Source organism: Ochotona princeps, chromosome 28 (assembly GCF_030435755.1).
Source record: "Ochotona princeps isolate mOchPri1 chromosome 28, mOchPri1.hap1, whole genome shotgun sequence".
Lineage (NCBI taxonomy): Eukaryota > Metazoa > Chordata > Mammalia > Lagomorpha > Ochotonidae > Ochotona > Ochotona princeps.
The window spans coordinates 18,958,108-18,984,948 of record NC_080859.1 but is presented as its reverse complement, the minus strand read 5'-3'; the positions used below and the strand labels follow the sequence as shown (position 1 = coordinate 18,984,948).

Genomic DNA, 26,841 nt, shown 5'->3' with positions numbered 1-26,841 from the left:
CAGGAAGAGCTCTGACAGCTTCAGAAACCAGTACAAATAAAGACAGTTACATTCTGGGGTGAAGCTACTGAAGCAGAAGGCTGCTGGTGTTTCTGCGCATGTGTGCTTTGTAGTGTCTCCAAAAATGCTTCTGTGTGACTCAGTTTTCAGGAGCCAGATGTTGTGAGTTCAGGCAAAAACTAAAAGGATGTGGGGATATGTGTGTTTATATGGGCATCAATCTGATGAGAAGGCAGCTCTAGACACACCTTCCTTCACTGGTTCCCCGGCCCCACCCTACTCCCAACACAGCACTGCCCCGCTCTGCTCTGCACAGCCCCCGCCACGCCGGCTTGCCACCTGCCATCCCTGTATTCTGTGCCACTTTGCCGAGCAGCTGTGGCCATTTGCCACACTGGGTTTTGATGCCCAGGCAACAGAGAGGGAAGACAACCTTACTAAGGATATGGGAGCATGGGGAGTTTCACACTGGGCTTCTATTTCTGGCAGGAAAACAAAGAAAAACTCTAGGAGGTCCAAATAATTCCCAATATTACGCTTACAGAGAGAATCTTGCTTTGGCAGATCACGAGCCCAACTGTGGTGGGACCACATCCAGCAAACCGGGCAGGCCCAATGCGGCTTACAGCACCAACCGAGGAGGGTCTGTGATGGAGCCTGGTGGCCCACAAACTGTGCCCAAAGTAGAACTCCGCTGAGAGGCGCAAGCTGACCTGGGTGTGCAAAGGCGGACCTCTCGTCCTTCCCACGCCCAGAGCCTGTGCTCTGTTTACAGTGGCCCCAAGTGGCAGGCTGGCGGTGGCTAGCTAAGAAAGCCCTTGGTAGGAGGGCTGCTTCTGGGATAGATTTGCTTCTGACATTGTTTAGAGTGGAACGTATTTTTAGAAATCTAGTTAATAAAAGACAATGACCTTAGAAGCCGGCTGCAGGGAACACGGAATCAGCTGCTTGTTAATGTGAACCGCAGCGCTTCCCTGGGGAGGACGGGCTCCTGAAGGCCGAGCCGGGCCTGGCCTGTCCCTATGTGATTTTCTTCTTGATGATGGTGAGCTCTTTCTGAAGTTCACTGAATTTAGGGCGGTTCTCAGGCTTATAATCCCAACACTTCATCATGATTTTGGCGATGTCTTCTGGACAGTGCTGGGGGGCTGACATGCGATATCCTGCAGACCCAAGAGAACAGAGAATTGAGACTAGACGTCAGGCGCAAATGCTCACACATGGCACTGTGCAGTGTCTAAGTGCTGTATCTTGGAGGTGTAATAGAGGAAGCACATCTGTTTTAGGAAACACTGATGTCTTAACACCTTAGAGCTATACGCTTTCGGTGTAGTTCTAAGAAGACATTGCTGTTTATATGTGTGTAACGTCTACAACAAAGAATAAACATAGAAATGTTGCCTAGTTTAGAATTAGATGCTGTGGAAAGAGTTGTTGGAAACATCATCTCTACACAATCACAAGTGTGGACTGGGTGACACCATTATGCAGTTACCCCTGCTGCTGACCTGGGAACATCACAGACTTCTTTAGCAGTGTTCCCAAACTCTCTAGCATGTCTTCCTGAAGACCAACTATAGTCCCATCTGCAGAACTAGGGGTGGGGGGGGGGACTGTCTGGCACAGAATAAACACCAGAAGAGGGAGAGACACCAAAACTACGTCTCTGAAGACTACGGCCGGCAAAGCCCTGCAGGTGTCATGCAGGGGGGGAAGCTGGGAGCTGTCTCTTGTCTAACATGGGAATCCTTCCAAGTGCTTGATAGGCAGCCCAGCATCCCTGTCGCAGGTGGTTCACAAACAGCTCACTCACAACCCTGCTTTCCACTTCTGCACCCAAACAGTACCACTGAGCCCTGTGGAAGTCAGCCCTGTGCTGGGCGTGACTGCACCCCCACACCCGTGGCTCACCTCTTTCGACTTGTTCTCGTGCTTGTTGATTGGTCATTCCAGGGTAGGGACAGACGCCTAAGCTGAAGGTCTCCCACAGCAGGATGCCAAAGCTCCACACGTCACTCTCAGAACTGTATCTCCCTGGGGTGACAACAATCACATGCAGGTGAGTCCCAGTGGACCGGCAGTGACCGTCTATGGTTCTAGGCCCGTGTCAGCCATGTTAGACTAAAGGACTCCAAGAGCCAGTAATTCTACTCAGACATTCAGTTTGAGTCTAGTCAGACATTCCAGGATGAATTTTAATATTACTAATGAGATGAACAGTCTTCAGACCGCTAGTTTAATCAAACCAGTCACCAAACTTCTCCCCTCCTTTTCCTGTCATCAATGAAAATCCAGCTTACTTTCCTTGCGCTGAGTAAGATGGATGGCTTATATAAAGAAGATACACATTTGGTACATATCAATGCCTTGGAGATTAAATAGTTGGATTCCTGCAATTTTGTCTTCTGCTTGCATCATTTTCTTTCCACTAAAATTACAAACAAACTTAAAGCAATAAGGAAAGTTTCTTAGCTTCAATTTTTTTTTTACTTATCACGGTTTATAGATATTCTTACATGCTTAAGGGTCTTATTTGCCCCACTGATAGTTTCATTTATGGAACACATTTTTTTTTCAATGTCTTTTTGAATAGAGTGGAAATTAACATAGCTGGCTGATAAAAAAGAGCATCTTTAAATTACACGGTGCTTCGTTTTGTCAAAGTATCTTCGTGCACCTCTTTTACTGAGCTATGTGAATACGTTCTTCGGATTTTTCTAGAGACACAAAGAGATTAAAACCTCCCCGCAAATTAACTTCTGGATGAGGGTGTGAGATTAAGCAGTGAGAGCAGAAAAGTCCTTTCCAGGCACCAAGGGCTTGAATTTTAAGACTTTTCCCAACACATTTGTATTTTTATTTAAACTTCCATGTGAGGCATACATACATGTACTGTATGTACTGTCATCACCAAGTGTTAAAGATTTGTAACATTTCATTTTCTATTCTTGTCTACAGGAACTGTGCCACTCTCAGATTTTCAAATGCCCCTCTACCAAAATGTCCTATTCCACTAAAATAGGATGGTCTTTTCTCTCGAGAGCAAGTCTGTGCCACAGTAACTGCTTGGGGTGTGGGATGTACTGTCAGCTCCGGATGCGTGAATTAACTTCTTCCTTAGTAGACAGTAATTACGGACATTCACTATGCTGTTTGGAAGGAAGATTAACTTTCTTGTCTGCATATCAACTCCTTTCATGTTTGACATCCAATAATTTAAAACTTCTCATGAAAGTCAAGAAGTACTAGTTACAAAATATTCATTAAATATATATATATATATAAAAGGCAGAGTCAAATGTCTTAATTTTTGAGATCCTAGCTGGGCGAAGATGAAGAAAGTCATTAGCCAAAATCGCATTTGGAAAGTGAAAGCATACACGTTAACTCAACCTTGACCAAGAGTAACACAAGAGTACTGTGTCTTGCCATTTTTCCATCTCATGATCCTCATAACAACCTTGCTGGGAGAAGGTATCACGGTTTTCATCTTACGAATGAGGAAACATAGGCAGAGAGAGCAAAGCCTGCAGCTAGTTACATAACTGCTAGGGAAGCCTGGTACTGATGGACAATCCAAGAGTCTCATTACCAAAAATTGTACCTCCCTAGCATTTCACAGCATCCTAAGTGGAAGCACTAATTGCATTAGAGGACACAGAATAAGCATGTGTCAGTGGAAATACATCTTTTCTGTAATTGGCAAACAAGGAGCTTGCTGGTTGGAGATCCGTTTGCCCTTGGGTGACAGCTATGACTGTGAGGTAGCGATGGACACAAACAGGCTGCAAGGATCACAGATTTCAGAAATACAAATCGATGAAGCAGCAGAACTTTTCTTGGCACAATTGTTCCATTTTTTAAAGGATTTACTTATTTTTATTTGAAAGACAGATTTTACAGAGAGGAGAGATAGGAGTCTTTGATCTGTTAGTTCCCTTCCTAATTGGTTACAACAGCCAGAGCTGAACTGATCCAAAGCTGGGAGCCAGGAGCTTCTTTTGGGTTTCCCTAGTGAGTGCAGGGTCCCAAGGACTAGAGTCATCCTCTGTTGCTTTCCCCAGACCATACACGGAGAGCTTGATCAGAAATGATGCAGCTGGGATATGAACCTGTGCCCATTTGGGACGTCGGTGCCACAGAGGGGAGGATTAGTCTGCTGTGCCATTCCACTGGCCCCACAGTAAGGAAACTTTCAAAGCTTATTAAATATCGAGGAAATGGCCTATAGCGTTGAACAGATTCCAGAGAGCTAGACTGTACTGGTAAGACTCAAGGGCTTCTCGAATCTAGTTACAGCTCCCTTGGTGTTCATAAATAATTCGTCCTTTAAATTAGGGTCAAGTGAGATAGCTCAATGGCTACATCCTAAACTTGGCAAGTTCCAGGATCCCATATAGGTGTCGATTCTTGTCCTAGCTGCTCCACTTCTCATCCAGTTTGCTGCTTGTGCCCTGGGAAAGCAGTAGCGGGTGAGCCAAAGCCTTGGGACCTGTACCCACATGGGAGACCCAGAAGAAATTCCTGGCTCCTGGCTCCTGGCTCCTGGCTTAGCTCTGGCCACTGCAGACACTGCAGGTGTGAACCAGTGGAGGGAAGCTCTTTCTGTCTCTCCTTCTTTCTGTAAATCTGATCTGCCTTTCCAATAAAAATAAATCATAAAAGAAAGAAAACCTCTAACAATTGTTAAAATCCTTTCATCTTAGGATTATTCAGCTAAGTCATAATCACTACGACCCTAGACTCACTATACAGCGAGGTAATGGTGGAGCAAGGTGGGGTTGCCATTTTCTCTGGATTCCTTTTGGTAAAGATTGGTAAAGATATGATTATCTATTTGAGAAATCAAGTGACAGAGAAGGAGGGGCACAGAGAGGGGTCATTTTCATCTGCTGGTTCATTCCACAAAATGATCATAATGGCAAGGTTTGGGCTAGGCTGAGGCCAGGGGCCGGGAAGTCCACTCTTGTACCCCCTTTTGGGGCAGGGGTCTAAACACTTGGGCCATCTTCTGCTGTCATCCCAAACTGGATTAGCAGGAAGCTGGAAGGGAAGCAGAGCAGCTGGGACTTGAATCAGCGCTCCGACATGGAATGCTGCCGTCACATGTGGTAGCTTAACTCTGTCCCACTATATTGACCCCTTCTCTTGATTCTGAGGAATTGGTCTCACTTTAAAGCCTTGCTGGCAAATGGAAAGACAAACAACTGCGGGTGAGGATTAGTATCTGGTACCAGGCTCAGCCCTGCCTGATCCAATCACATCCCAAACAGTTACATTCTACAGTTTTATCTGTCAGACAGTTGCTAATTCCCTAAATAGGTAAGCAAAGCATGACCATGTAACTCCCAGTAGGAGTATAGGCCCAAATATTTGAAAACATAGGTACTCAATAAACACTTATCCACTAGGGTAGTACTATTCACAATAGCCTCGAAGTGAAAACCACCCAAATATATATCAACATGTTAAACAAAGTGCAGTATAACCATGCAATGGAGAATTATGCACTCCTAACAGGGAATGAAGTACTGATACATGCTTCAATATAGATGAAGCTCAAACGTCATGTTAAGTGAAAGAAGTCAGAAACAAAAAGTTATATTTGTATGATTTACTTATATGAAATATTGGGAATAAGGAAATCCTTACAAAGCAAGAAACAGACTGGCGGTTGCTTGGGGCTGGGAGAAATGAAGGGCAAAGCTTCCTGGGTACAAGATTTAGTTTGGAATACTGACAATGATTTGTAACTAGACAGTGATACTGGTTGCTTAATATAACACTATAAGCAGCACTGAATTGTTCATTTTAAAAGGATTGATTTTGTGTTAAGTAAATTATAACTCAATTTACGAAAAAATCCATCTGCCTTTTATTTAGGCTTAACGTGTGACACTTAAAACTGCCTTAATTTATCTTCTAAGAAGTTGTCATTTCTTAAATCACATAATTTGATGTTTCTAATACCATTCCACACCCAAACACAAATCATGCCTCATATACTGCCCCTCTTAATGAAGACATAATTTCCAACTGCAGTGACGCATATTCTGGCCTTTCTCCACTCACAAATCTTTTCGCTTCTTAAATTATTTTACTCATCTTGATATGGCCCATTTCATTCCAACTACAATGCAAGTCGCACTTATTTTCAATTACAATGACACATAAATACGCAAGTGAAAAAATCCTGCTGTTTCAAAATGTGACACTCATTTCTTCCCTCAAGATTTATACATGTTCTGGCAACTGGCATGCTAAAAAAAACTGTCAACGTCTGAGTGAGAAGCAATATAACTGACTTAATGTTTCAGGACGATAACATCAGATGAGGTTACTGAACCAATCATAAGAGATTCAAAAGAAATGACCCAGAGCCCCAGTGTCTTTTATCCCTATGTATTATCTGACTCTTAAAACTAATCCTATCTTTGAATAAACAGAAGGGTGCTATGGTAAGTGTTCATAGCAGTATTTTGTATAGTTGACCACTAATTCCAATGAATCAAGTTTGTGCTCATGCCCAAGCACCCAGTCTGAACATTTCTGCCTTATTTGCATTCCTGTAATATTGCCTGTGAACGGTCTGTGTTGATGCATCCATTTTCATCCCTCAAAAAACAATGCCCATTCTTACCATAATTAAGAGCTTCTGGAGCTGTCCACTTAATGGGAATCTGCTTCAAGCCAGAAGACGAATAGACGCCACCATCCTCCTGACGAGACATTCCAAAGTCACTGATTTTCAGGATGTTATTTTCACCAACCAGGCAGTTTCTTGCTGCAAGGTCCCTAGGTCATAACAAGACATGGAAACCGCTGGTTACAACAAACCGGAAGCCTTCACAGTCATCCTGTCCACACTTGGCAGTGTGTTTGCAACAACGTTAAGAATACTTGTGTTATACTACTGCTTACTATATTTTCTGGGATAAGTAAAAATCACCCATGAGAACATCTGCATATGGGACACACCACATACTTTTTTTTAAAAGTAACACGTATATTTCCATTTAAAGAGAAAAAAAGGGCTTGGCAGCGTGGCCTAGTGGCTAAGGTCCTCGCCTTGAACCCATATGGCCGCTGGTTCTAATCCCGGCAGCTCCACTTCCTCTCTATCTCTCCTCCTCTCAGTATATCTGACTTTGTAATAAAAATAAAATAAAAAATAAATCTTTAAAAAAAAAAAAAGAAAAAAAAACTTAGCTTGTCCTCTGCGATCTCTTCCAACCTAGACTAAGTAGTGCTTGTACTTTGATTAGCTACATCAGAGAAGGATCTTTGAGCTGACAGTATCCTCTCTCTCTGCCAGCTAGAAAGATAGCCACTAGCTATGTGTGACTACTGAACGCTTGTTATGTGGCTGGTGTGAACACGAAACAGAAGTTTTCTTTATGTAAACCTTTAGTTAACTGAATTTAAATAGTAGGATGTGGTTAGTACCTATCTCTGGAACTTCCCAAAGTGTGGAAAGTTGCTGAGGTGCCAGAGAAGTGGGTAAAGCTTTCCTTGCTCCTCATCTGGGATAAGCACATACCTTACATAATGAAATAACCACTCAATTATGCAAAGATATAGCAAAAAAAATCTAGAAAAAGTTGGAGTGTCAACTAATGTTTAAACTCTTGATATCCCAGTACTAAATATGTAAAATAATAACATCAACAATGAAATCACCACTACTGACTATATAAGCATTAAAAGGTAGATAATAAAACACTATGAAAAACTTTATGCCAACAAACTTGATAGTTGGATACTTTTCTTGAAAATGCAGCTTATCAAAACTGCATAAGAAGACGGGAGAAAGCTGAATAGCTCTGTGTCTACTAAAGGGAATAAATCTGGCACCAAATCTCCCTCCAGAATACTTCAACTCAAGTGGTCCCATTAGTAAGTTCTACTAAAAACTCATGGAAGAATAAAAAATTATACACACTTTTTCAAAAATTGGAGGAATTGCAGTGCCTAACTCCTATTATGAGGCCTGAAGCACTTTCAACACAAAACCTGACCAAGATATAAGAATAATTCCAGGAAAATATCCCCAACCAAAATATTAGAAAATCCAATCCAACAACACATCTAGAACCGGACAGGGAAAAGCAACCAATGTTATTAATACTAGAATGTGGAGGGTAAAAATACATTATTTCAATTGGCATAATAAAAGTACTGGACAAAATCCAACAATCATTTATGATAAAATGGTCAGCAAATTAGAATTAAATTTGTAAATCTGACCAAGGGTACATACCAAAAGTTTAATCAATTAACATTACATATATGGTAAAAAACTGAATTATTTTTCCCTGAGATTAAAGCAAAGATGTCTGTTTTCACTATTTATTTTGCAAATATGATTGTTTAAAATGATCTATTTGACAGAAAAAAGGGGGTTCCCACTGGTTCACTCTTCCAGTGCCCACATCCCTGCTACCTTCCACACTGAGCCAAAGGCAGGAGCTGGCAACTCAATGCAGGGCTTCAACACGGGTGGCAGGGACTTGGTTGTTTTGAACCATCACTTGTTATCTCCCAGGTTGCTTCAGTGGGAAGCTACGGCTGGAATTGAAACCCAGGCACTTGGACACAGGATGTGGCCATCTTAGCAACGAGGTCAAACATCCTCCCCTTGCACGTGTGACATTTTTGACAAAATCTCCAGGAATTTATGTCACAGGAACTAAAACTCATTAAAGAACTTAGCTAGGTGTGGGATAAAAGGCTAATATGCAAATGAAGTATTTCTTTATGCTACCAGCAAGTAATGAGAAAGCAAATTTCATTTTATAGCAGTACAAATAAAACATTTAAAAATAAGTCTAACAAAAGTAAGCTAAGTCCTTTACATTCAAAACTAAACAGTTATCTAAATAAGAAAGACTTGCTATCACTAAGATCGCCATTCTTCCAAAATCAATATACACAATGCACTGCCAATCAACATGTTAGCTGGTGTCCTTACAGAACTAGACAAGCTGATTCTAAAATGTATATAGAGGTATGGACATTCTATGTAATCCAAATAAATTTAAGAAAGACACGTAAGGTTTAAGGACTTATTTGTGAATTAAAACCTTACTATAAAGCTATAGTTATCAATACACATTATCATGGTGAAAAGATACAGAGCCCAACCATTCAGTGCAGAGAATCAGAAACAGACCCACAGACCCAGAGACAATTGATCTTTGGACAGAGGTACAACAGCATAGCAGCATACAATTTCCAGTCCTAGTCAGTGGGACAAATGTTCTTAACTCTGACCAGAATCAGTTTCTACTCATTGCAATGTTAGAGTCATGCATAGGGTTTTATTGGTAGTACTTTCTTCAGGGCACTATCTACAAGTTGGAACTACATGCATCTTGTGTTGTCATCACTTTGCTCACTTCATCACCAATTCAGAGATTTGCCCTCTAAAATGAGGTTTATGATTCCGGAAGGGAAATGCAATTTAGAGAGTCCTCCAATTTCAATGTCAATAAAGTTTACAGAAAATGCTACTTCCTTTGGGCCACATTAAGTTCAAGTGAATAGAAATGTGTTTTTGGCAAAATCTATAAATTAAATAAAATGTTGGTCCTTCAGGCAATAAACATTCATTGCAGGCATACTCACTGTCTAACATTCTAATATGTACCAAAGGAGATAATGAAAGTTATGGTCCCTGGGCTGGGAAGGTGACAATGTAATTTGGAGATAAGGCTGATACACAGCTTCCTTCCTACCCACACACCTACCTACCTTCCTTCCTTCCCTCCCTCTCTCCCTCTCTCCCTCCCTTCTCTTTACCCTTCTTTCAGAAGCCTAGTGTTTCCCAGCCCTGAGTCAGACACTCCAGGAGACCCACAAATTGTTTCAAGTTTCTTCATAAGCAAAACTCCCTGTGAACCAGCCAACATAAGCCTGTGTATTACAGATCACAGCTCCTACAGGAGAAATCTAACAGGCTGACATTGTCACTCACAGGAGGTATCAGATAGCTTTAGCTTGCCACATGAAAGGTGTGTAGCAGCAGATGCTACTTACTATCGAAGGGATTGAAGATGGCTTGCTCATGTCTGCTGAGATTCGAAGTTCTGAGTGTGTACCAGAGGAATCTCACAAGTCATACATAACAGGAGACGGGTTAATTCAAGGTCAAATGAAAACGGAGAGCAGGTACAGAAAACTCCATGTCTGTAGGCAATTTCTTTGCTGCCTGGCAAGCCTTACAATGGCATCTAGCTCTGCACTGGCATTCACTGTCACAGCAAATACCATGAAAAACCAGGAAAAATCATCATGGAGCCTACCCAGTATCCCAGCTGTCAGCTACGATTCTACAAAGTCAGCATTTATCCTTTACACGTGAGAGCAGTTAGGAAAATACTGCTCGCCACCCCACCCCTGCCTTAAAAGATTTATTTCTATTGTAAAGTCAGATACACAGAGAGGAGGAGAAACAGGAAGATCTTCTGTCCATTGATTCACTCCTCAAGTGGCTGCCAAAGGTTGGTGCTGAGCTAATACAAAACCAGGAGTCAGGAACTTCCTCTGGGTCTCCCATACGGGTACAGGGTCCCGAGGTTTGGGGCCATCCTCAACTGCACTCTCAGGCCACAAGCAGGGAGCTGGATAGGAAGCAGGCACTGTAATATAAGCTGGTACCCATATGGGATCCCGGGGCATTTAAGGTGAGGACTTCAGCCACTAGGCTACCATGCCAGATCCAGCCCTACCCCCAGTTTTTAAAAATAGTAATGATTCCAAATGAATCTGTATAATTCTGAGCCACAAATAACTATGAACACTAAGCAGGAATGAACCTGTTTAAAGCCATGGACTATATCATGGCCTAAGACCAACAGCCCAGGCAGTGAGGAGCAAGTGAGACACACTTCATTTGCTCTGCTACATCCTGATGGAATACCGAATTATAACACTTTGTGACTGCACATGCCATCTGCAATGAGTTACTTAGGGAAGCATGATGGACTATAAAGTATTACATCATTTACTAACTCTGGGACCTTCAGAAATTTACTTTTAGTCTTAGTTTTCCCATTTGTAAAATAAGATAATAACAGTGCTTACCTCAAAGGTTGTTGTAAGAATTGAAATATGTAGACGATTTAGCACAGTACAAGGAAAAGAGTAAGTATTCAAGAAACGTTAAAAACTTGAATTGCAGCCTAAGAAACCACGTGTGGGAGGTTCCCTGCCTTTCCCTTGCTAATTAGAATAAACCATGTGATAATTTTCTTTCTGTATGAATATAAAAGCCACTCCAATTTAAGTCTTCTAAGAACAACTATATAGTATTTATTATGTGTCAGGCAGCATCTGAAGCACTTTTCAAATATTAAGTCACTTAGAAATTACTGTAATTATGACCTCCATTTCTACAGATGACGAAACTAAAGCCTAGGGAGTTAAGTGCCTTTCCCAGGTCAGTAAGGGGGGCAGTGGAGCTGAAGCCCAGCAGGCAGTCCCCCCAGCCCGAGCTTCAAAGGGGTAGAAGCCACTGCCTGCCCCATCGTCTCCTGATTATCTTCCAGGATGTGATCAACCTTGAGCAATGGCAACAACTATGGAATTTTAAACAAGAAAAAGTCAAAATTTGTTACCTTTAGGAAAGTGACACTTCACCCCCTCACCACCAAAGAAACAGCACCTTTGTGAATAGTACGTGAAAACCTGGAGAATGAGGAGCCATCGCCACCAACTGCTTTAAGATGGTCTATGTGAATATTCTAATGAATGGAGAGTAGGACTGGTCTTTTGTTACTGCAAAGTTTTTTTTTTGTTTTTTTATTTTGCATTATGTGACAGTTTCATAGGCTCTGGGAATCCCCCCACGCCCCTCCCCCCTGGCGGATTCCTCCACCTTGATGTAGTATTACAGTTCAAATTCAATCAAGATTCTTTCCTTGCAAACGTATACCAAGCATAGAGTCCAGCTACTTATTGTCCAGATGGGTTGAACAGTTTCTTGGGGAGACCATTTCTGGTCCGAAGTTAGAGCTGGTAGAATATCATCCCAGTCAGTTAAGAGTCCAATATAACACCAACAGCAATTTGCAACATTATGGAATTGACATGGTTTTGAGTAACCGTTACTGCAAAGTTCTATACACAGTCATAGAAGTGGAACCACACACTGCCTTGTAGATGTGTACAAGTGTATATTCCACACATTCTTAGTTTAGAAATCACTTTCCTAGACAACAAGCACAAGAAAGAGAATTCTCAACATGGATATTGAAATTTTTGCAATCAAATGCTAGTAAGTACTTTAGTCCTAAATCTACCTGAAAAATGTAGGGGACCTTTCTCATGTCTAACTCTTGTGATTAATGTGGATGGTTTATCATTTTATAAAATGTGTACTCTATTTGTATAGTCAGATGTAATCTCCATCAATGATTTCTGTGTCTATCACTTGGAACCCACACTGTGAAATGAGACACTAAATCTCTGGAGGGCATCTCTGGGCACACATTTTAAATAAATATCAATCTATTGTTAAATCTCTTAATAAACAAAAAGCCTAGTCGAGAGGAACTGGGGAGGGGATTAAGAAAACACGGATGGAAAGTAAATGTGTATCCCTCTTTAGTTCACAGAAATACCCCAAATTCCAATGAGTAATTCAAAAGCCAAGCTGAGCTTTCTTAAGCAGTCACTGTAAAGGCCAACAGTTCTCTGAGGCTGCAACAAAACGCAGTGCACGAACTGACTCCAAAGTTAGCTACAGCATGGACTGCGAGAGCCTCTGGTCCCACAAGACTTCTGGGAGGGAGGATTTCAAAACATCCATCCACTCTCACTCAAAGACCATGAAGAGTGAGAATGGAAGCTAAGTGGCAAACAATGTAAATTGAAACGTTATAGGTGTATGTCACAGATTACTCAAAGCAACAGACTGAAAAATGCGACAAAACCTTGTCTTACTAAAGAGCCATTATGACTATCATTTACTTAAGGCTTTACATGTGCCAGTTATTGTCTTAAATATTCTTCATATAATGCGTTCACCATCAAAAATCTACTTCATGCATCATAGTAATCTGCCTATTAAAAAAAAAACACTTTGGGCCTGGTGCAATAGCCTAGTGACTAAATCCTCACCTTGCATGTGCTGGGATCCCATATGGGAACCGGTGCATAGCCTGGCAGTTTCACTTCCCATCTACATCCCTGCCTGTGGCCTGGGAAATCGGTTGAGGATGGCCCAAAGCCTTGGGACCTTGCACCCATGTGGAAGACCCGGAAGAAGCTCCTGGCACCTGGCTTTGGATCAGCTCAGCTACTTGAGTGAACCAGGGGATGGAAGATCTTTCTCTCTGTCTCTGTTTCTCTCTGTAAATCTGACTTTCCAATAAAAAATCATAAAAACAAAAACAAACATTTCACATATCTTTCCCCGAGGCAAAACAGTGAATATCTACACCTGGTGAGAGGGGGAGCCTGGAGTTCTTGTCCAATGCTTTCCTGAATAAGCTAATGAGTTTATACATCACACATCTTTTTCACGGACCTTGAAAATGAGAACATATTTCTTGATTTTCTGCTGTATAATGTCAAAGACTCTTATAGTCCCTTTGTACCCTATCCATCCCCATATGAGGGTCATACATTATATAATGGCTGACAGCAAAAACACAAGATGGAAAGCTATAAATTCTCCAATATTTCGAAACAATTCTGCTAGTATATTAATCACAAACATAAAACAGAACTGCATATGGATACATGCAAGATATTATTCTATCTCTAATGATGCCTGATGCATATCTTAGTAACTGCAACAACTTGGAGGAACCTCTGTACTCTGGATGGTTAAAGGCACTGCTTTCCTGCAACTGGCCAAATGAATCTAGCTCTAGGGCAGTGGGAAATGGGAAGGAGATAGTTTATACATTGCCAGAGCAGCTAATGGACATCAGGACATGCCAGGAGAGCAGAGAGCCACTCCACAGGGCTGAGTCCCAGCCACCCAGGAGTTATCATAATGCAGGTCACCTCTGGATGGCCTCAGCTGATTAACTGTGGCCTCCACCCAAAAATGCAACCTGTAAGAGCAGCAGCTGTTTACCGCACTCCTTATGTGTCACTGTATGAAACTAAGAACTTTACCCAGTATCCATTTTTCTTACGTTACTATGAAATGCAGATATTGTGTTTTACAATGAAGAAGCAGGGATTCAAGACCACAGTGCAGGCAAGTGGCTGTGTACATTGTCTGTCTTGACCCAGAGCTTAGGTTCTACAGTGCTGAGTGAAATCTCACTGATTTTTATCTTGAAAAAAAAAAGTCACATTCTTCAACTTGAGTAGACTGATTTCTGCCATTTTTCCCCCTTAAAACTTGCTTTCTTTCCCATGTAAGTTTAAGGAAATAGAATCCCGGATGCAATGCTTTGGTAATACAATATAGAATATATACCGAGAAGACTGAAATATGTGCTATGTTTTCAACTCTATTTTCTGTTCTGTGGAAAGGCACATAACAGTCTCTCCATAATCATTTGTTGTGGTTTTTACTGCCATCAAGTGATATGCAGAGTCACACTGGGGCCTAGCGGAAGACATAAAAGGAGGAGAAAGGGGCAGAGCCACCATGTAGTTCTGTGAGGCACAAGGTGTCAGCGTCAGCCTCTGGATCATTTGCATGTAAACTGTCTGCAAAATGTTCCACTACTAATGAGCAAATATGCTCTAATTATGGTAGAATGCACCTAGCTTTACATACTGAATGGTCTGTACACTGTGCGGTGGTTAACCCTTTGTAGGATTAGCCCCTCTGTGTAAAGGATGGGGCTGGCTCTGTGCTTTCCTGAGAGGGCCAGTAATGGACTATGTCCCAGATGTCTGACCCCAAATCCTCTCCCATTAGAGCTACCCAGACAACCCACACATTTGTCTTTGGTTTGGTGATGCTTTAAAAATCTCCTGAGTAGGAGGGGTAGGTCAGCTTCACCTGGCAAATAAACACAAGAAGCCTCTCTCCAAGTTTGACTTGCTGTTTACAGAAGGAAAATATGTAATCATGTTTATTGTGACACCAGTATCCTGCTAATGGAAAACACTTTTCAATATTTATAGGAATGTAAGAGAAATAATGACTTTCTTTCAGGTATCTCAACAGTTTTTTCCATGCATGCCATTTACATTCTTTTTAAAATGAAACTTTCATTATTCCCATTTCAATTTCTAATGTTGTTTCCCGTGTTTATGAAGTGATATCCCAGGTGACTTGACAATAAATTTCCCTTTAGTCCTATGATTGCTTTCAGTGTATGAAATTCAAGCAGGAGAGTCTATGTGATGAATACAGGCCTATTTTATAATAATTCAGTTTTATCTTGAAACAAAGATGCGAAATTCAATTTCTATGTCTGTATGGTTTCTTTTTTTTGTTAAAGCTTGCTTTATCTTCACTCAATTTTAATTCTGCATTATGCTTGATGTGGTATTACACTGTGATAATAAGTCTTGATTTCATATTTCTAGCTGCTTTTCTCTTATAATTCCACAAACTAAAAGTGTGAAAGCATTTACCTAACAAACTTAGCACACACTTTCCATGGTTGGTTGGTTGTTCTGTGATTTGGCATCTTGCATGCATGAAAGATTACTTGTCTGAGCAAATATTGACCTTACAAATACGTGTGTCCTTTGGTCTGCAAATGAAATATGCTTTAGAAACTTGCCTGGTTCAGTTACCTAAAACAAGGGTCTAGAAGAATAACTCTCATAAATGTAATGCTTATGCTGTCTGAAGATTTAAAAGACTTTTGGGAAATTTACAATGATCTCCAAGCTGCAAGTGGGAAAATGTGAGAGCTATCTACCAGCATTCAGCAGCAATATACAGAAATGGAAACAACTAAAGATGCCTATGACAGTCTTACAAAAATATTATGTGGAATACCTGACAGTTGTCATTTTAATGCCATAAATCAATGTTGTATAATCACTGGGCTTTAGATTATTCAAACTGTTTTTTAAGGAATTGGAGCTGCATTTGTAAACACTTTCCTTGCTAAGACCTTGGTATTGCAGAACAGACGACAAAGAACCTAACATGAAACATCAGTTACAAAACCACATGCAGCTTAGACTAACATCAACGTGTTGATAATTATCTAGAAAAAGGTGAGATCGTGTCTAATTCTTGGACCTGCACTGCTAAGGAAACACTGCTAACTTCACTATGGTTATTATACAGGTGTTTTGTATGTCCTAAGAACACATTTTATGGTTACAACTTGACATACACAGAAACTTACTGTTTTAAGACAAAAGACGTGTTTTGAATTTCTTTAGTACTTTTTGCAAAGTACTATTTCCATTAATCTTACAGCCACAGAATTTGCCCACCAATACTATGCAAAACAGGGCTCGGGTATACTTATCAAGACATTCATGTGTATATATTAAATTAATTCATCATTGATTTGACATTTATAGAATTCATCTAGTACAAAGTCCTCTAGAAGATGCATCATATACAGATAACTTAGCTCTTTCCCTCAAGGAGTTCAATTTTAAGCAAAGAAATAGCTACAGAAAAATTACATTACTAGACACTACTCATCTGAAGGTAATGCTGAGAATTGGGCTTTCAGAGAGAGAGAGTGTGGTATGAAAACCATGGCCATACTATCCCATATCTCTCCATTCCTCGTATTGAGGTTACCTTAACTCCGACCAGCAGAAAGGTGGTGGATGGGACACACAGTTCTAGAGTACGGTCTCAAAAGGCCCTGCAGCTTCCAGTGTTGCTTTCCTAGAGCATTTCTGACATCATGTAAAAAGGACCAGGTGAGAAATTACGTGCTTCAAGAGAGTGAGGCATTGGAGAGTAATGAGGAGACTCAACCTAAGGCAGCACAGAGGCCTCAGATGTGTGAATAAGGGTATGTTGTCCTTCTCAGTCCTAGGTGAGTTAGTACATGAATGAAGCCACATATTTGACCCTGGACAAAACTGGTAAAAATCATTTAGCTGAGCCCAGTTCAATTTGTTGACCAACACTATGACATACCAATAAAAAACAAACAGTTGTTGTGTTAAGCTACCACATCTTAATATGCTATTTTAGGCAGCAATGGAAGAAACTGGTACAGAAAATTTATGAATGGCAGTGACCATGGTAAGCAGAGCAGGGCAAGGTGGCAGGTTACAGAGGAAAGAAAAACTATCCTTGTTCATGACAGAGCTGCAGCATTCCTTGCAACTTTCCCATTCATACTTGATAGAAAGCTGTAGGTACCTCCTTTTGGCTTATCAGTCTTTTTTTTAAAGATGTATCTATTTTTATTGGAAAGTCAGATATAAAGAGAGGAGGAGAGACAGAGAGGAAGATCTTTCATCTGTTGATTTACTCCCCAAGTGGCTGCAATGGCCAGAGCTGTGTTGAACTGAAGTCGGGAGTTTGAAGCTTCTTCTAGGTCTCCCACATGGGTTCAGGATCCCAACGCTTTGTGTTGTCCTCGACTGCTTTCTCAGGCCACAAGCAGGGAGCTGGATTGGAAGTGGGGCCTCTGGGATTAGAACTGGCAACCACAGGGAATCTTGGTGCATTCAAGGAGAGGACTTTAGCCACTATGCTACTGTGCTGGGCCCAGTTTAACAGCTTAGAATCTTACACTTGTGTTCTTTTATCTGAATTTTTATATACTATAAACCCAAATATTCCTGTCTTTCAAGCTTTTTTTTTTTGCATTAATGCTGCTAGACTATTTAATTAGTATCTCTTGATGATACTGCTTCTTGCATACCAATAACTTTACCAATGACACTCTTAAGGGTTCTACTGTTCCAACATTGTGCTTCTAAAACCTTGAAGAGAAGAAAAATAAATTTTAAACACCAGGAATATTGAAGTTTGTTAATTGAGAGTTAACTTCCATGGGAGTATTTGTAAAGGTTCTATATCCAATGCAAACAAATGACCATAATTGATAAGGTAATGATGGTCCTGGTTAACAAAAGCTAACTAATCTGAAGCCATATTTAGCATCACAGAATAGGAAAACATGACAGCAAATTAAAATTATTTCCATAAAAAGCTTTGCGGGGGGCAAGAAATAAAATTATGAAAAGGTTCATGAAAAATTTGTAAAAACCGTGCTCAGATTTTGTAATTTCTTATACAAAAACAAACTAACTCTTAAATTCCATTTTCCATGAACTTGAAGTCAATATGTAAAACGATTTTCTTTTTAAAAAGACACATATGTAGCATTTGCTATTTGTCAGGCACTGGTCTAGATAAGGCATGGAATATAAAAGAATCAATGTCACTATGTAGCTACATTCCGCTGGCAAGAGCTGCTCAAATAATGCAACACAAAATACCATGCATCTGAAAGGTGATGCAAGGATATATTATATTAATGTAGAAAGGCTCTTACAAGGGAAGAGGAGAGAAAGAAGAAACAGAATGAATAAGGGAATAATGGAGACAGTTCTGTTCACTGAAGTGTTGATTTATCTGCTAAAAAATGGAGACCATATTCCAGACAACTTCTCTATGCTTAGTGGAAACTAAAATAAGAGTGGGGAAGGTAACATTAAAATTGGCTGAAGTTGTTATTTGTTTGCATAGAAAAGAACAGCATACAGAATCAACGATAAGAAAGGACCTAACAGCAAGTATGGCCATACTGCTACCACAGAGTGGAATTTCTGGGGAAAACATCCTTGACTAGGATAGAAACAACTACTCTTTAGTTTCAAATTGAACTTACCAAGGAGAGAAATGTCAATGATACTGGATGGCAAATGCGCAGATAATGAAAACTTCAGGTAATCTTGACTCAACAACAAGGGCAAGCTCAAAAGCAGCACACATCAAAACAGATGTGAACTGAGCCCAGAGGGGGCGGAGTGCAAAGTATGATACAGGTGCAACAAGAACACTGTCAGTGCAAATGGAGTGAGACAGCATCGGCAAGGAGCAAAGGAACAGGGCAACTGCCATCCACGCAAAGAACTACTTCGTTAACAGCCAGCGAGCAAAATGAAGGCCGCCTGTGACACTGTATTCAATCACAAGCGGCAGAGAAGGGCATTCGATTTTGATCCACGGGGAAACAGGGCAATTACGGACTCCTACACTATAAATAGGTGACAGTTTCATTTTGGACATCTGTGCCTGTGCCACTGCTCAGCTTCCAGGGAGCAGGGCTGATGAGAGCCCCTGGAAACATCTCAGCGGGAGCAAATGTGCTTTGCAGAAGGAATTGGCCAGCCATCCACTGGGCCTTTCCAGCTGTAATCTCAGAACCGACAATTTTAATGAGAACTCATTTTTTAACGTAATTTAGGTATTTTGGTAGCTATTAATATGATGTGCAAAGCAGCTAACTATGTGGGTAAGAAACTGTTCTTATTTTTATGAATGTTTTCACTATTATATTAGTTATGGAATAAATGTGTAGGTCTCATCGAATTCCCATTTAGTCATTGTTTAAAGCCCTATCAGTCAGCCTAAAAAGGTATTCTTCATATTCCAGATGATATTAGTGTATCAAAGAAAACACTAATGAGCAATAATATTTTAACAGACATTCAATATCATATCTAGAATAAAGTTTAATGTTAGGTACTAGATTTGGATTTATTCTTTCTTCGGATAGAGGTGGAAGTGGAGGTGCTTACTTTTGTACCAATATCCAAAGCGTTTTTCTCTAAAAATCATCTTATCAAAGTTCTTTTCAATAGCAACAACAAAGAATTCTACTGACTATGAGCAAGTAATGATTCAGAAAGAGAAATACTGGGGGGAAAAAAAAGTCTCCTTGTTTCCAAGGATACATCGACAGCGACAACCAGCTCAGTCTCAAGGCCAGGAGAGCATGTTTTGAGATGAGCAAACTATCAATGTTATTGGGTGACAGTCAATGGATAATGCACACATTTTAATTACAATATCATTATGATTTCCACGGATTAAGTGTGAGCCCCCAAGACTGAAATCTCGATATAATTATGGCTCCTAACATGGGATTAAGAAGGAGGACTTTGAGGATGGAGCCCTCATGCACTGCATCCTTGGAAAAGGAGAACTTGCTTTGTCTTTCAGCTCCTTGCCCTGTGAGCACACAGTAACTGAAGGTCCATCTTCAAAGCAGGGTGCTTGGGCCCGGCAGCGTGGCTTAGCGGCTAAAGTCCTCGCCTTGAACGCCCTGGGATCCCATATGGGCGCTGGTTCTAATCCCGGCAGCTCCACTTCCCATCCAGCTCCCTGCTTGTGGCCTGGGAATGCAGTCGAGGACGACCCAGAGCTTTGGGACCCTGCACCCATGTGGGAGACCCAGAAGAGGTTCCAGGTTCCTGGCTTTGGATTGGCGCGCACTGACCCGTTGCAGCTCACTTGGGGAGTGAATCATCGGATGGAAGATCTTCCTCTCTGTCTCTCCTCCTCTCTGTATATCTGGCTTTCCAATAATAATAAATCTTATGAAAAAAAAACAGGGTGCAAGCTGCACCAGACACTGGACACTTCCAGCCTCTACATCGGCGGCAAATCCATTTCTATTGTCTAGAGATTGAATTAAGACAGCAATTAAGAAAAAGAAGACAAAGCTGTTGAAGGGGGATCTGTATTATGCAACAGACAAGGCAGCAAATTTCTAATCATAGGAGTTTTTAGGGTTTCGGCATATACAGAAATGACAGAAGTTCCTTTTCTGGAAATATTGAAAGGTCAGATCACAGATTCAGCAAACATTTCTTGGGCATGTACACAAATACTATACAGTGTTTGCAATGACCAGGTTCCTGTCCTTAAAGAGTTTACACTACAGAAGAAAAAAAAAAGGTCTTGTCAAAAACAGAATCAGGCATGTCAGAGCCATGGAGAAGCAGATGGAGCAAGTTACAACTGGAGGCATGTCCAGCTTGAGCAAAGCCTTCTGAATTGCTGATCCATTCGCTAGGGTAATTATCCAGTTAAAGTGAACATGTTTCACACGACCTAGGGAAAATCCTCCCAACATTATGCTTACATAGGACTGACTGAATCTATCTCCCACTGTTATCTGTAAGGCTTTTATTCTAAAAAGATCAAATGAACATAATAGAATCTTGTGAATTTTCACACTGAATTCTCACTGAATTTAAACGTTTGATTATTCCAAACTTTATGCATTTCTGAGCTTTCACAAAGTTCACCAGACAAACAGTAAGGAGAACATTTGGCAGTTTTCTGCAGGAGGACATGGAAAATGTATGCAAATGACACCTAAAGAAATATGCTTAACAATGTTACTGGAAAGTCAAAGTACAACGGAAAGGCGGGCCACTAAAAGTGGATTTCCAATATATTTGAGTTCTAGGAGAACATGGGAGGACTGAAACCAGGAGCTCTCAGAAAAAGTAACAGAAGATGTTTTCAACAGAAGAGATACAAAGGCGGATCAGGTAGACACGCCAAGCAACAAGTGATGGGGAGAGTCGGAAGGGATGGAAAACGCCAAGGGCAAGTGGCTGGCAGTGGATGTGCCATGGATTTGACAGCAAGAGCTGAAATTACCAAACTACCAAAAACAAAAAAGAAACCTCTGTGATGATGGTTACCAAAAGCTCTTAGATACACCACCAAAACCATGAACAGTAAAAAAAAAACACAACAGTGATAAATTAGCCTTCATCAAAATCAGAAACCTCTAAAAAGAAAAAAATGGGAAAGAAGAGTTTGCAGAGAGAAGATTTGCAAAATACTCACCTATTCACAGACGGGTCCCACAAACTAAGTGAAGAAAGCTAGAATAGAAGACCGCATATGACAGACTGAAAGCAGATTACTACCTCTGGGGTCAGGTGAGAGAAGGAGCTGCCAGTGAAGCAGCTCAAGCAAACCTTTGGAGTGGAGTGTTTATAGGACCATTCACATGGCCAGAACCATCAAACCTACCCCTAAAAATGATCAGCAATTAAGATGTTTTTAAAATATGTATGTACCTTAAGAGTTTTACAAACACATATTTTCATTGTAAAGTTAATGGCACTATTAATTAAAAACTTCATGTAGTTAGTATGGATTGTTTCATATGAGATTGAAAAATATTGTAGGAACTACACAAATAAGTTAAAGCAGGCAAATAAATGTATTTAAATATTGACTCTCTTCAATGTATGAAAATGTTCTGAAGAAAAGTTTTCTAACTTTTATCATGAGTTAATATTTTATTTATCTGAGAAGCAGATTTTGGAGAGAAAGTGAGAGCGAGAGAGAGATCTACTATCCATTGGCTCACTCCTCAAATGGCTGCAATAGCTACAGCTAAGCCAATCTGCTGCCAGAAGCCTTGAGCTTGTTCCAGGTATTCAATGTGTGCTGTGGCCCAAGGAGCTGGGCCATCTTCCATTGCTTTCCCAGACACAGTAGCAAGAAACTGGATCAGAAATGGACTGGCCGGTAGTTGAACTGGCACCCATATGGGATGCTGGCACTATAGGCAGAAACTTAACCTTAGTATACCACGGCACCAGCCCCAATATTTTGTAAATTTTTGTTTAGTAATTTCTATAAATCAGAAGCCCTTGTGGCATTGTTGGGATAAACAAGACTCAAGACCTGGTGGAAGGTGTGAGGCTCTAACCAGGTCTAAATAGCTAAGTGGGCAATTTGGCATTAGCGTTTTCTATTTAGTTTTTGCATTGCATTAAAATGGTGGTACTTATACTAAAACCCAAATAAACCAATGATGTTGTCTTTATTTTCTTGTAAGAGGTCCCGGCTAAATTCTCTTTTTAAAAAAAGATGTATCTATTAATTTGAAAGCCAGAGGGAGACACACACACACACACACACACACACACACGGGGGGGAGGAGGGGAGTGGGGAGAGAAAGAGAGAGAGAGAGAGATACTGACGTCCATTTACTGGTTCACTCCTCAGATGGCCACAATTGTTGAGTCTGGATCAGGCTGAAACCAGGATCCAGGAGCTTTTCCTGTTCCTGGGTCTCCCACTTGGGAGGCAGGGGCCCAAGTATCTGGGCCATCTTTCGTAACTTTTCTCAGGCCATTTACAGGGAGCTGGGTTGAAAGTGGAGCACCTGGGACTGGATCCGGTGCCAATGGGGTGCTGCCTGGTGGCTTTACTCACTATGCCACAATGCAGCCTTAAAAGTCTTGCAGAAGAAACTAAGAACTAGGACCTTGATTACAGAAATGGAGACTGATTCCTAATATTAAGTGTTATGGATTTATTTGCAGGTTTCCTAATATTTCATATTTTTAAAAGATACCAATTCAACTCAGTTAAGAGTAATGTACTCCTAAAAAAAATAACTCGTATTTACTTTGGACTACTAAGTATATCTAAGAAATTCTTTCAATATTTCCATGGTCTCAAGCTTTAAAACATTTAAAAATTTTAACTAAAAAAGCACCTTACAGAAACTATCAGAAAAGAATAAGTAGACATTTAACCTTTTATAAACAATGAAGCTGGAAGCAGAATATCATAACATTCAGTGTTGTGCTTTCCTTAAGCATTTGGTTGTGCTTCTATCTATATCTACCTACCTACCTACCTACCTACCTACCTACCTACCTACCTATCTATCTCTGCAAGACAGTGATAGTTCTATTTGCTGCTTCCTTCCCCAAACACCTGGGCAGGGCTGAAGCTGGGAGCCAGGAACTCAACTGAGATTTCTCAACGGGTGGCAGCGACTCAATTACTGAGCCATACACTGCAGTCAGGAGCCAGAGCTGGGAGCGGAGCCTGGGGTACTCCAATGCAGGACACAGACGTTTCTAACTAGCTGGCTAAAAGCTTGCCTCTGTTTTTCCTATTTTAAGTCTCACACATTTACACTGTACGGGATCTCCGTATTTGGTGTTGATGTTTGACAAATATCCTCAAGCTTTTAGAACACCTTGAAGAGCCAGAATCTGGAAAAAAAAAAATTCTGCTCAGAGCAATGAAGAATAAACTGAGATAGCAAGGTGCGCTTTGTTGCTCCAAATCCCACACGCAGCAGCCGTCAGTCCATCAGATTTCTAAGAGAAAGACTGAATGCTGGGGGTCTAATTTTAGCTTAAAGTCAGATTTAGCTGCAACATTCTCAATACGTCTTTATAGTTTCACAATCAGTCTGGTCCCAAAGCTCTGTGTCTTCCTTCGCTCTGAGCCAGACAGCTGATATTCTGCTAACAAAGGCACTCTCAGAGAGGTACATGGAGCGCTGTTCAAGGGCTGCCATGCTGTGTCTACCTGACAGTCTTAGAACAGAAGTTGAGAGGAATGGAAACAAGACACTGAAAGACACAGAAAAACTTGAGCCTGGATTCAGATGAAGTAATTCCTTCAGTGCAGAGATCCAAAATGAACAGATCTCAGTGTGAACAGATGAAACAGGGGGAGGACTGTCATGACAGGCTGGTATTCTGCAAAGCAAGTTATGACTGGACACGTGCAGAGCTGAATTTTTCTTTTGATGAGCTATTTCTAAAGAACATTTCAATATGAATACAATACGTATTCAAGGAAGCTTATTGAGACACCACTTCAATACAGAGGACAAGAGAGGGAATGATCGGAGGCAGGTCTGCATTGAGCACACAGTGGGGCTATGTGGGGACAGGAGGGCCCTAAAACCTCTTTTCCCTGTCACCTGATTGATCACATGTGCTTCCCGTGAGGTCCACAGACGGACAACCACAGCTGCCACGTCTGGGATCGGACTGAATCCCCAAAGAGATGCTTGTATAACTCTACAGGCTAACTTTTAATTCCAGGAGAAGAAATCAATACGGTTGTCTGATTTTTCAGTGTGTTACATCTGGAACTAGTAAGCATGAATGGCATTTCAATTTATCACTAAATATTTGATTTTGAGACAGAAAGATGCCTTTGATTCATTTTCTTTTCCTGTTACAGGTTCAAATTGGGATTAAAAAAAGCTGCAGTTGTTCTCATTGTCACTTTAATAACCATCACTTGAATGACAGCACAGGCAGTTACATTAAAGGTAGTCAGTGGGCTGTTATCATCGCAGGAGGCCTGCTTTGTAGATTACTAAAGCCACATTCTATTTTTGTGCAGAGCCTGTAGGAGAGGATTGGGCTGGGAATTTTCAAAAACTATAGTCCCTGAGCCTGCATTCCTAATTTTGACCTTCGTATGTCATGGACGCGTTTCTAAGTGCTTCCTCTTGGTACTTGTCTGTCTCAGCCATAATCCCTGAATCTCATTTTGGGAAGCAGGATTCTACTATGCTGTTGAGAGTATCCCTTTGGCATGGACTGCGTTACTCTCTACTATTTATACACTCTTTTCTTGACAAACACTGCCCTGTTATCATAAGTTAGCTTCAAGCTTTTCCTTGTGTATATCATCACCCCAATGGGTAGTAAACTCTGTAACAAGAATTATCAGGCCATGTGCAGTAGCCTAGAGCCTAAATTCCTGGTTGTGTACATGCTGGGATCCCATATGGGTGCCGTCTCTAATCATGGTGGCCTCACTTCCCATCCAGCTCCCTGCTTGTGGCCTGGGAAAGCAGTCAAGGACAGCCCAAAGCCTTGGGACTCTGCATTCACGGGGGCAGACCCAGAAGAGGCTCTTGGCTCCTGGCTTCGGATTGGCTCAGCTCTGGCCCTTCTAGCCAATTGGGGAGTGAATCAATGGACGGAAGATCTTCCTCTCTGAATATCTGACTTTCCAATAAAAATAAATCTTAAAGAAATTATCAACTTTAAATTGTTGTTAGCATTTATTCATCTCTTAAAATCTCTTTAAAAACCATGTAAAAAAGTTGAAAGTAACAAATTATTGTATCTTTGCTATATAACCATCTCATATTGACCAACAGAAAATAACAGCAGCCAGGACTCACTTTGGTGCCCATATAGGATTCCAGTGCTGCAGGCAGCAGCTTAAGCTGCTTTGCCATATACAGTTCCAACCCTTCTTTTTTGTTTTCACCTATAAATCAGCTCATCTTTCCATACGATTATTTTTAATAAGAATTTATTCTAATGACATTATAATTCTTGTAATGACTTACGCTATTTGGTATGCACGGACATACTAACACGCTTGTTTAGTCCTTACAAGTTTAGCAGGATTTCAGCCAGATAAGCTGTGACAGGGAGGGAGGCTGAAAGAATGGAGGAGCATTCCCAGTGTAGAGTACAAGCTGAGCAAAGGCGTAGAGATGGCAAGGTGTGAGCTAGGCTTGGGACATGGGGAAGAACATCAGTGAGTTCTAGGCTCAAGGACACTCGCAAACCAAACTCTGGAGAGAGCTGAGTGCCAATGGTCACTAGAAGGTGATTGTGCACACTGAAGGTTTCTCAAAAGAGTTCTATACAGAGCTGGGATCTGACAGGGTATTGAAACAGGGAAACAGCAGGCTGAAGGACAGGATACAGCCATCACTCAGGCACAAGATGTGTCCTCCCACCACCATTTTGTAATTTGTGTTTCACAGGCTCTCCAGCTTCTTTTTGTGAAACAGATGGTTTAAAACAAAATATGTTAACAGCACCACTTTGTCCTTTATTTATATCTCCTTTCTCCATGCAGATAAAGCCTTCTCATTCTTCAACACCTATCTGAAGTGCTGTCACCTTTGAAAAGGCTTTCCTGCGTGTGCTATCACACCATTCAACACATGTCTGAATGGCCACTGAATGATGACCGAACGGTGCACAGAGACTCCCTTGTCTGATCTGATCTTAAAGCTCAGCTTCAGGCAGAGACCTCTTAAAGACAGTTTGGAATTTAGTGACGAGGTGCCTGCCACACATCTGCTGTATAAATGCAAAGAATTTTCAAATGCCACTTAAACTGGGGAATTAAATTTAAATAAGAAA

General features: G+C 41.0%; 1 protein-coding gene across 5 annotated transcripts in view; it reads right to left on the bottom strand.

The window, feature by feature from the left end:
• Positions 1–306: 306 nt before the first annotated feature.
• The window catches only part of FER (FER tyrosine kinase), a 254,067-nt gene continuing 227,532 nt past the window's right edge, over positions 307–26,841 (bottom strand). For 4 of the 5 annotated variants that reach the window (XM_058656233.1, XM_058656234.1, XM_058656237.1 and 1 more), the window contains 3 exons: positions 6,641–6,795; positions 1,912–2,034; positions 307–1,163 (listed from right to left, as the gene is read on the bottom strand). In XM_058656233.1, the coding sequence (XP_058512216.1) occupies positions 1,021–1,163; positions 1,912–2,034; positions 6,641–6,795 (421 nt within the window). In that variant the 3' untranslated portion in view covers positions 307–1,020. The other variant, XM_058656235.1, reaches the window with a different exon arrangement.